The sequence below is a fragment of the Nerophis lumbriciformis genome, linkage group LG20 (assembly GCF_033978685.3).
Source record: "Nerophis lumbriciformis linkage group LG20, RoL_Nlum_v2.1, whole genome shotgun sequence".
NCBI classification, from domain to species: domain Eukaryota; kingdom Metazoa; phylum Chordata; class Actinopteri; order Syngnathiformes; family Syngnathidae; genus Nerophis; species Nerophis lumbriciformis.
Genome location: NC_084567.2, coordinates 12,003,595 through 12,015,619, shown reverse-complemented (window position 1 = coordinate 12,015,619; position 12,025 = coordinate 12,003,595). Strand labels below are relative to the sequence as shown.

Here is a 12,025-nt window from a genome sequence, read left to right as displayed (position 1 = left end):
TTTTTTTGTAGATAACTTTACAGCCAAAACACTTCAGTCATATAAGTTGTTACTTGACACATGCTAACTTTGTAGCCTTTTTTTCCCAGACAAAAACCGTAAAGTCAAATAATTTGGTACTTGACAAATGCTAACTGTTACCATGCTAACTGTTGGTATGCTAACTTTTTTTTGTGGAGATAATTTTACGGCCAAAACACTTCAGTCATATAATTTGTTACTTGACACATGCTAACTTTGTAGCCTTTTTTTCCCAGACAAAAACCGTAAAGTCAACTAATTTGGTACTTGACAAATGCTAACTGTTAGCATCCTAACTGTTGGTATGCTAACTTTTTTTTTGTAGATAATTTTACAGCCAAAACACTTCAGTCATATAATTTGTTACTTGACACATGCTAACTTTGTAGCCTTTTTTTCGCAGCCAAAAACTGTAAAGTTAAATAATTTGGTACTTGACAAATGCTAACTGTTAGCATGCTAACTGTTGGTTTGCTAACTTTTTTTAATATATATATCATTTTACAGCCAAAACACTTCAGTCATATAATTTGCTACTTGACACATGCTAACTTTTTAGCTTTTTTCTAACTTTTTTATTTTATTTTATGTTTTAGATAATTTTACAGCCAAAACACGTCAGTCATATAATTTGTTACTTGACACAGGCTAACTTTTTAGCTTTTTTTTCCCAGCCCAAACTTGTTAAGTCCAATAATTTGGTGTTTGACACACGTAAACTTTTTAAACTAATTTTGCAGCCAAACACCTCAATCATTTGACTTGCTACTTGTCACACGCTACATGTGAGCATGCTAACCAATTTTTCAGTCGAATACCCCAGAGTCAAATAACTTGGTACATGACACAGGCTGACTGCTAACAGGCTAAAGTTAGCATTTTAGCTTTTTTTTAGGCAGGCTAACTTGGTACTTGACATATGTTAACTGTTTGCATGCTAACTTCTTTTTTTAGATAATTTTACAGCCAAAACACTTCAGTCATATAAGTTGTTACTTGACACATGCTAACTTTGTAGCCTTTTTTTCCCCAGACAAAAACCGTAAAGTCAATAATTTGGTACTTGACAAATGCTAACTGTTAGCATGCTAACTGTTTGCATGCTAACTTATTTTTTTTGTAGATAACTTTACAGCCAAAACACTTCAGTCATATAAGTTGTTACTTGACACATGCTAACTTTGTAGCCTTTTTTTTTCCCAGACAAAAACCGTAAGGTCAAATAATTTGGTACTTGACAAATGCTAACTGTTAGCATGCTAACTGTTGGTATGCTAACTTTTTTTTTTGTAGATAATTTTACAGCCAAAACACTTCAGTCATATAATTTGTTACTTGACACATGCTAACTTTGTTGCCTTTTTTTCCCAGACATAAACCGTAAAGTAAAATAATTTGGTACTTGACAAATGCTAACTGTTAGCATCCTAACTGTTGGTATGCTAACTTTTTTTTTTTGTAGATAATTTTACAGCCAAAACACTTCAGTCATATAATTTGTTACTTGACACATGCTAACTTTGTAGCCTTTTTTTCGCAGCCAAAAACTGTAAAGTTAAATAATTTGGTACTTGACAAATGCTAACTGTTAGCATGCTAACTGTTGGTTTGCTAACTTTTTTTTTTTTTTATATCATTTTACAGCCAAAACACTTCAGTCATATAATTTGCTACTTGACACATGCTAATGTTTTAGTTGTTTTCTAACTTTTTTATTTTATTTAATGTTTTAGATCAATTTACAGCCAAAACACGTCAGTCATATAATTTGTTACTTGACACAGGCTAACTTTTTAGCTTTTTTTTCCCAGCCCAAACTTGTTAAGTCCAATAATTTGGTGTTTGACACACGTTAACTTTTAAAACTAATTTTGCAGCCAAACACCTCAATCATTTGACTTGCTACTTGGCACACGCTACATGTGAGCATGCTAACCAATTTTTCAGTCGAATACCCCAGAGTCAAATAACTTGGTACATGACACAGGCTGACTGCTAACATGCTAACATTAGCATTTTAGCTTTTTTTAGGCAGGCTAGCTTGGTACTTGACATATGCTAACTGTTTGCATGCTAACCTATTTTATTAGATATTTTTTTACAGCCAAAACACTTCAGTCACATAACTTGTTATTTGACACATGCTAACTTTTTAGCTTTTTTTTCCCAGCCAAAAACCGTAAAGTCAAATAACTTGGTGTTTGACACATGTTAACTGTTAGCATGCTAACTTTTTAAACTTATACTGCAACCAAACACCTCAGTCTTATGACTTGCTACTTGGCAGGTTAGCTGTTAGCCTGCTAACATGAGAAATTTTAAACCAATTTATCAGTCGACTACCCCAGAGTCCTATCTTCACACATGACACATGCTAACTGCTAGCATGCTAACATTAGCATGTCAACTTGTTTTAGGTAGGCCGACGCATGCTTACTTTTTTTAGCCAATTTTTGCAGCCGTACACCTCAGAGCCATATGACTTGCTACTTAACACATGCTAGCTGTTACCGTGCTAACTTTTTAAACCATTTTTTCAGCTGAATACCCCAGAGTCATATAACTTATTGGTACTTGACGCATCCTAATTGCAAGCATGTTAAAGTTTGCAAACTAGCTTTTTTTGGTGATACAACTTGGCATTTGACACATGCTAACTTTTTATGCCATTTTCACCTCAGTCATATGACTTGCTACTTGGCACAAGTTAGCTGTTAGCATTCTGACTTTTTAAACCAATTTTTCAGTCGAATATCCCAGAGTCATATAACTTGGCACATGACACATGCTAACTGCTAGAATGCTAACGTTAGCATGCTAACTTTTTTTTTTAGGCAGGCTAACTTGGTAATTGACACATGTTAACTTTTATTTAACCAATTTATGCGACTGTATGCGTCAGAGCCATATGACTTGCTACTTGGCACATGCTAACGGTTAGCATGCTAACTTTTTCAACCAATTTTTCAGTCGAATAACGCAGAGTCATATAACTTGGTATATGACACATGCTAACTCCTATCATGCTAACCACTTTTTCAGTCGAATACCTCAGAGTCAAATAACTTGGTACATGACACATGCTAACTGCTAACATGCTAACTTTTTTTAGGCAGGCTAACTTGGTACTTGACACATGCTTACTTTTCTTTTTAGACAATTTTTGCAGCTGTACACCTCAGATTCATATAAAGTATTGGTGCTTGACACATGCTAACCAATAGCATGCTAAAGTGAACAAGCTAGCTTGTTTTGGGGTGATATAACTTGGCACCTGACACATGCAGACTTTTTAAATAAATTTTCAGTCGAATACCCCCGGCGATATAACTTGGCACTTGACATGTGCTAACTTTTTAAGCCATTTTGGCAGTCGTACACTTCAGAGTCATACGACTTGCTACCTGGCACATGCTAGCTGTTAGCATGCTGACTTTTTAAACCAATGTTTCAGTCAAATACCCCAGAGTCATATAACCTGGTATATGACACATGCTAACTGCTAACATGCTAACCACTTTTTCAGTCGAATAGCCAAGAGTCAAATAACTTGGTACATGACACAGGCTGACTGCTAAAATGCTAATGTTAGCATTTTAGCTTTTTTTAGGCAGGCTAACTTGGTACTTGACATATGTTAACTGTTTGCATGCTAACTTATTTTTTTAGATAATTTTACAGCCAAAACACTTCAGTCATATAAGTTGTTACATGCTAACTTTGTAGCCTTTTTTTCCCCAGCCAAAAACCGTAAAGTCAAATAATTTGGTACCTGACAAATGTTAACTGCTAGCATGCAAACTGTTGGTATGCTAACTTTTTATTTTTATTTTTTATTTTTATTTTTTTAGATAATTTTACAGCCAAAACACTTCAGTCATATAATTTGTTACATGCTAACTTTGTAGCCTTTTTTTCCCCAGCCAAAAACCGTAAAGTCAAATAATTTGGTACCTGACAAATGCTAACTGCTAGCATGCAAACTGTTGGTATGCTAACTTTTTTTTTTTTTTTTTTTTTTTTAGATAATTTTACAGCCAAAACACTTCAGTCATATAATTTGTTACTTGACACACGCTAACTTTTTAGCTTTTTTTTTTCCAGCCCAAAATCGTAACGTCCAATGATTTGGTGTTTGACACACGTTAACCTTTTAAACTAATTTTGCAGCCAAACACCTCAATCATGACACATGCTAACTGCTATGATGCTAACCACTTTTTCAGTCGAATAGCCAAGAGTCAAATAACTTGGTACATGACACATGCTAACTGCTAACATGCAAAAAATTTTTAGGCAGGCTGACTTGGTACTTGACACATGCTTACTTTTCTTTTTAGCCAATTTTTGCAGCTGTACACCTCAGAGTCATATGGCTTGCTACCTGGCCCATGCTAGCTGTTAGCATGCTGACTTTTTAAACCACTATTTTAGTCGAATACCCCAGAGTCATATAACTTTGTACATGACGCGTGCTAACTGCTTGAATTTTAGCGTCAGCGTCTTTTTTTCCGGGCGATATTATTTGGCACTTTGACACGTGCTAACTTTTTAAGCACCTCAGAGTCACCTGACTTGCCACTTGGTTAGCAGGCTAACGTTAGCAATTCCTGTCAAATTGATGCACTTCAAATCTTTCCTGTCACAGACTAAAAAATAAAGTTAATCAAGTTGTTGTTTTGTTGTAAGTTTATCGTATTTCTTTTTTTTTCTTCTTTTTAGGACACACTGTTATGCAGAGGTGTACTTATTGCAACTCCATTATTTTGAAGCACTGAACTAAACCAACAACTCGGCATTTAAACTGGTCAACTTTAGACTCTAGTGGAGTTATTGTGTGACGTTGATCTAATGTCATAATCTAATATGTATTTAATAATACATATTATGTATTTAACGTACTTAAGTGGAGTATAAACATATTAATGAGTGGACTTTTCTCGTGTGTTGACAGGAATATTGACGACTTTTGTTACGTCACTGGATGGCTCCATTTTCTCTCCATCCTATTGGTCAGGAAGCGCGGTAGGCGGGGCTTGCAGGCCGTCTTCTCCCCTGTTGGCCAGGAAGTGCAGTGGGCGGGGCTTGCAGGGCGTCTTTCCCCGCCGCTGCGATCAATCAGCATCAGTGTGAAAGTTGACCCGGGATAAGATGGAGTTCTACCTGGACCTGCGCTCCCAGCCCTGCAGGTCTTTGTACTTGTTCGCTAAAGCCGCCAACATCCCCTTTACCTTTAAACTCGTCGACCTGGCGCAAGGTACGTTTAGCAGAGGCTGTTTATGTGGACAGAAATAGTAGCACTGTTTAATGACTTGCAAAACAACGGTTTGGTTTGTGTTCTTATTGAGGTTGCAGGTAGAATTTTTCACAAACGGTAGAAAACCCCCCCAAAACAAATGTCTTGGGTGCCAAAAAGGCGCACCAAGCCCAAAAACAAGTGCATGAGAGGAATGCTGCAAGTTAACGGAACAAAATGGAAGTGAGCCAGACATGCTAAGCGATTTTTACCACGCGGTGTTAATTTATTTTTATACTATTAATTGCTGTCAAAAATGAGTTAACTTATGTTATTATTTATAAAAAATATTGCATTTGAAACAGAAGTTTTCCACATGAATTTAATATATGTTTTTATATATTTCCATAATTATTGTTTATATTTGAACAAATAATATATTTTGAGCTCATTTACCTTAATTAAACAAAAACATTTGTACTATCAATTGCTGTCAAAAATAATTGTAATTAATCACAAAAAATATTGCATTAAAAACATAAGTTTCCACATTAATTTAATATACTATATGTTTTTATATATTTACATAATTATTGTTTATATTTTAACCAATAATATATTTTTAGCTTATCCACCTTAATTAAACAAACATTTGTGATATCAATTGCTGTCAAAAATAATTGGGATTAATCACAAAAAATATTGCATTAATAATGCAGTGGATTTTTTAAACATAATTTTTCCATATAAATTTAATATATATATATATTTTTATATTTATATAATGATTGTTATATTATAACAAGTAATATATTTTGAGCTCATTTACCTTAATGAAACAAAAACATTTGTACTATAAATTGCAGTCAAAAATATTGCATTAATCACTCAGTGGTTTTTTTTAAAAACATAATTTTTCCACATTAATATATTTTTATAATTATTGTTAAATTATAACAATATATTTTGAGCTCATTTTCCTTAATTAAACAAAAACATTTGTACGAGAAACATAAGTTTCCACATGAATTTAATATGTTTTTTAGTGATGGGTTGATGAGGCGTCATGAAGCGTTTCGACACATTGCAAAACTGTATTGATACTGTGTCGATACTGTGTCACTAAATACTGACATCTGCTGGACATTAAAAATCCCTACAGGCAACCTATGTACCGACTCAACTGACACTGATTTTATGACCTAGTATATACAATAATATAAACCAAGTCATTGTATTTCATTTAGGATTATTTCATATCTTCATTTAAATAAAAATATATTTGTATCTTTTTTTAGATACAGTCAATAAAAAATGTGAACATGTATCATAACATGGAAATCTAAGAGAATGTGTTGTGAATGAGGATGCTTGTGGACTGGGATTTTTTTAAATTCATTTTTTACACATTTTTATAAAAAAAAATCCAAAAAAACGTTTTTCCAACGTATTCAATTTTAGACGATTTCTTTCATTGATTGATTGAGACTTTTATTAGTAGGTTGCACAGTGAAGTACATATTCCGTACAATTGACCACTAAATGGTAACCCCCCAATAAGTTTTTCAACTTGTTTAAGTCGGGGTCCACTTAAATTGATTAATGATACAGATATATACTAACATCATAATACAGTCATCACACAAGTTAATCATCAGAGTATATACATTGAATTATTTACATTATTTACAATCCGGGGTGTGGGATATAGAGGGGGGGGGGGTTAAGTTTGGTTGTTATCAACACTTCAGTCGTCTCTTCTTAGTTATTATTTCTACGGCTGTAGAAAAGACCCGCTCACAGGGCACAGAGGAGGCGGGAGTGCGACACAGTTCGCGTATCGGTCACGTGACCAAAACAGCTCATGATCGGTCACGTGACTTTCTAAAAGCGGTACGCGCACCGACACAGGGTTTCGCTCTATGAGCTCGACGCATGCGCCGATGCATCGGTGTTGCCGGACCCATCACTAATGTTTTTATATATTTACATAATTATTGTTTATATTTTAACAAATAATATATTTTGAGCTTATTTACCTCAATTAAACAAACATTTGTGATATCAATTGCTGTCAAAAATAATGTGATTATTCACAAAAAATATTGCATTAATCATGCAGTGGATTTCCTAAACAGAATTTTTCCACATTAATTTAATATATTTTTTATATATTTATATAATTATTGTTGTATTTTAACAAGTAATATATTTTGAAGTAATTTACCTTAATTAAACAAAAGCATTTGTACTACCAATTGCTGTCAAGAAATAATGAGTTAACTTATGTGATTAATCACAAAAAAATAATAAAAACAGAATTTTTCCACATGTATTTATTATTTTTTATATAATGGTTGTATTCAAACAAGTAATATGTTTTAAAATCATTTACCTCAATTAAACAAACATTTGTACTATCAGTAGCTGTCAAAAATGATTGTGATTAATCACAAAAAATATTGCAGTAATCATGCAGTGGATTTTTTAAAAACATTATTTTTTCCACAATAATTTGATATATTTTGTATATATTTATATAATTATTGTTATATTATAACAATATATTTTGAGCTCATTTACCCTAATCAAACAAACATTTGTACTAGAAATTGCTGTCAAAAATAATTATGTGATTAATTACAAAAAATATTGTATTAATCATGCAGTGAACTTTTTAAACATAATTTTTCCACATGAATTTAATATATTTTTTATATATATATAATTATTGTTGTGTTTTAACAAGTAATATATTTTGTGGTCGTTTACCTTAACTAAACAAACATTTTTACTATCAATTGCTGTCAAAAATAATTGTGATTAATCACAAAAAATATTGCATTAATCACACAGTGGATGTTTTTAAAAACTGAATTTTTCCACATAAATTTAATGTTTTTTAATATATTTATATAATTATTGTTATATTATAACAATATATTTTGAGTTCATTTACCTTAATTAAACAAACATTTGTTCTAGAAATTGCTGTCAAAAATAATTGTGATTAATCACAAAAAATATTGCATTAATCACACGGTGGAATGTTTTAAAAACTTAATCTTTCCACATTAATTTAATATATTTTTTAATATATTTATATAATTATCGTTATAACAATATTTTGCGCTCATTTACCTTATTAAACAAACATTTGTACTAGAAATTGCTGTCAAAAATAATTATGTGATTAATTACAAAAAATATTGTATTAATCACGCAGTGAATTTTTTAAACATAATTTTTCCACATTAATTTAATATATTTGTTATATACTTATATAATTAGTGTTTTAACAAGTAATACAATTTGATTTGTACTATCAATTGCTGTGAAAAATAATGAGTTAACAACTTATGTGATTAATCATAAAAAATATTGCATTAAAAACAGAATTTTTCCACATTAAATTAATATATTTCAAAAATATATTTACATAATTATTGTTGTATTGTAACACGTAATATATTTTGAGCTCATTTACCTTAATTAAACACATTTTTTTTTTTACCATCAATTGCTGTCAACAATAATTGATTAATCACAAAAAATATTGCATTAATCACGCAGTGGATTTTTTAAAAACAGCATTTTTCCACATTAATTTAATATTTTTTATATAATTATTGTTATATTATAACAAGTAATATATTTTGAGGTCATTTACCTTAAACACACATTTGTACTATCAATAGCTGTCCAAAATAATTGTGATTAATCACAAAAAATATTGCATTAATAATGCAGTGGATTTTTTAAAAACAGAAATTTCCCACATTAATATATATTTTTTATATATGTATATAATTGTATAATGTTTTCTAAAAGTGTTTGTGTACAACATTCTGGCGATGAAATTGTGTTTGGGTCAAAATATCCGGGTCTTTTTTTAGGGTCATTTAGGTTATTTAAGCAAGTAATTTACTGTGATTAATCACGATTAATCCAAATTTAAAAGTGTGATTAATCTGATTAAAAGTATTAATCATTTGAAAGCACTAATTTAAAGACAAATGTAACGCAGGTCAGGCAAACTTTTGTTTTGTTGTTGAATTTTACTCCGTTTTTAGGAATTTGTTTTGAATATTTGCAGCATTTTGCTTTTGCATTTGTTTTTTTTCTCTCCTGTGGCGTTTGTGAGTGAAACATTTTTATTTCTGCAATATTTTAATTTTTTGCATGTGTGTTTTTTGGATCATTTCCACTGTCGAACATGAGCAGACGGGGTCAAAGGTTGATGTGTGTGTGTCTCTCTCGCTCTCTCTCTCTCTCTCTCTCTCTCTCTCTCTCTCTCTCTCTCTCTCTCTCTCTCTCTCTCTCTCTCTCTCTCTCTCAGGGGAGCAGTTCAGCGAAGATTTTGGCAAGCTCAGTCCAATCCGGAAAGTTCCAGTCCTGAAGGATGGCGACTTTGTCCTCACTGAGAGGTAGCACACAACCTTCCCAAATCCACTTCCTGTGTTGAAGCCCCGCCCCCTCCCTGCCTCTAACCTGCCTTCCACCTTGTCAGCGTGGCCATCCTGCAGTACCTGGTCGAGAAGCACGCCTCCTCTCTGCCGGACCACTGGTACCCGGTGGACCTGCGCCGGCGAGCGCGGGTTAACGAGTATCTCTCGTGGCAGCACATGAACCTGCGAGCGCACGGGTCCAAGGTCTTCCTGCTCAGGGTGAGAGCCCCGCCCCCGTCCTGTTTGCAGCCATGACGCCAACTCACACATTTGCCTGGACCCGTGTCCCCTGTAGACCTTTTACCCGGTGGTCATGGGACACGAGGTGCCCAAGGACAAGATGGACAACGCCGTCGCCGATCTCAACGAGTCCCTGGACCTGCTGGAGCAGAAGTTCCTCCAGGACCGAGCCTTCGTCGCCGGCCAGCAGATTTCTGTGGCCGACATCGTGGCGTACGCGGAAATCCTGCAGGTAGTCATGTGACCGGTCAGCTGACTTCAATGTTAGTGCTAATCCAGCAACAAGCTAGTTGGCCTAAACAGGAAGTGCAATGTTTGCAGACCTAAACAGGATGTGCACTGTTTGCAGACCTACACGGGGAGTGCAATGTTTGCAAACTAAAGAGGTAGTGCAATGTTTGCAAACTAAAGAGGTAGTGCAATGTTTGCAAACTAAAGAGGTAGTGCAGTGTTTGCAAACTAAAGAAGTAGTGCAGTGTTTGCAAACTAAAGAGGTAGTGCAGTGTTTGCAAACTAAAGAGGTAGTGCAGTGTTTTGCAAACTAAAGAGGTAGTGCAGTGTTTTGCAAACTAAAGAGGTAGTGCAGTGTTTTGCAAACTAAAGAGGTAGTGCAGTGTTTTGCAAACTAAAGAGGTAGTGCAATGTTTTGCAAACTAAATAGGTAGTGCAGTGTTTGCAGACCTACACATAAAGTGCAATGTTTGCAAACTAAAGAGGTAGTGCAATGTTTGCAAACTAAAGAGGTAGTGCAATGTTTGCAAACTAAAGAGGTAGTGCAGTGTTTGCAAACTAAAGAAGTAGTGCAGTGTTTGCAAACTAAAGAGGTAGTGCAGTGTTTGCAAACTAAAGAGGTAGTGCAGTGTTTTCAAACTAAAGAGGTAGTGCAGTGTTTGCAAACTAAAGAGGTAGTGCAGTGTTTTGCAAACTAAAGAGGTAGTGCAGTGTTTTGCAAACTAAAGAGGTAGTGCAGTGTTTTGCAAACTAAAGAGGTAGTGCAATGTTTTGCAAACTAAAGAGGTAGTGCAGTGTTTTGCAAACTAAATAGGTAGTGCAGTGTTTGCAGACCTACACATAAAGTGCAATGTTTGCAAACTAAAGAGGTAGTGCAGTGTTTGCAAGCCTAAAGAGGAAGTGCAATGTTTACAAACGTGTCGTCGTCCCGGCAGCCCGTGGGCAGCGGCCTGGACGTATTTGCGGGCCGTCCCAAGCTGGTGGCGTGGCGGGAAGGCGTGAGGGCGGAGCTTGGAGCGGAGCTGCTGGACGAAGTGGACCAGGCCATCATGGCGACGGGAAGTCTGCCGCAGACGCTGCAGCAGAGCAAAGGCATGGAAATGCTCCGACCCAAGTTCTCCAAGTTGTTCTCCTGAGGGGTGTGGCCACATGTCACATGACCATAACTAATGAAAGGTCATGTGACGTCTGCACACAACAATGCTCTCTGAAATAAAACTGACAACAAAAATAATTTGAAAAAATTGTTCCTGAAAAGAAGCAACTGATTTCCTGCAGGGAAATATGTCCGAGCTGCTTGTCACTTTGACCGATGATCTTTGTTAGGGGAAGACCAGTTTTTTTAAATGAAATATTAATCTTTATCACATTAGTATAATCTTTATAGATGATCTTTGTTAGAGGAAGACCAGTATTTTTAGGAAATATTAATCTCTACTCACATTAATATAATCTTTATAGATTATCTTTGTTAGAGGAAGACCAGTGTTTATTAAATATTCATCTTTACATTAATATATTTATAGATGATCTTTGTCAGAGGAAGACCAGTGTTTTTATGAAATATCCATCTTTACTCAAATTAGTATAATCTTTATAGATTATCTTTGTTAGACCAGTGTTTTTATGAAATATTAATCTTTACTCACATTAGAATCTTAATAGATGATCTTTGTTAGAGGAAGACCAGTGTTTTTTTTAAAAATAAATATTCTTCCTTACTCAAATTAATATAATCTTTATAGATGATCTTTGTTGGAGGAAGACCAGTGTTTTTATGAAATATTCATCTTTAAATTAGTATAATCTTTATAGATAACATTAATTTATCTTAAAAATATGATACATT

The 12,025-nt window shown here is 34.1% G+C and overlaps 1 protein-coding gene across 1 annotated transcript; it reads left to right on the top strand.

Moving 5' to 3' along the window:
* Nucleotides 1-5,112: 5,112 nt before the first annotated feature.
* Nucleotides 5,113-11,410, top strand: gstt1a (glutathione S-transferase theta 1a). The gene is made up of 5 exons (XM_061980428.1): nucleotides 5,113-5,278; nucleotides 9,597-9,684; nucleotides 9,768-9,924; nucleotides 10,001-10,177; nucleotides 11,112-11,410. The coding sequence occupies exons 1-5, from the start codon at nucleotides 5,173-5,175 to the stop codon at nucleotides 11,310-11,312; spliced, it is 729 nt and encodes a 242-aa protein (XP_061836412.1). The 5' UTR covers nucleotides 5,113-5,172; the 3' UTR covers nucleotides 11,313-11,410.
* Nucleotides 11,411-12,025: the final 615 nt, after the last annotated feature.

Excerpts from the sequence above, each read along its gene's own strand:
- gstt1a (XM_061980428.1), top strand. The coding sequence starts at position 5,173 with ATGGAGTTCTACCTGGACCTGCGCTCCCAGCCCTGCAGGTCTTTGTAC. Across the intron at positions 5,279-9,596 it reads ACTCGTCGACCTGGCGCAAG|GGGAGCAGTTCAGCGAAGAT; the intron begins GTACGTTTAGCA and ends TCTCTCTCTCAG. Across the intron at positions 9,685-9,767 it reads GACTTTGTCCTCACTGAGAG|CGTGGCCATCCTGCAGTACC; the intron begins GTAGCACACAAC and ends CCACCTTGTCAG.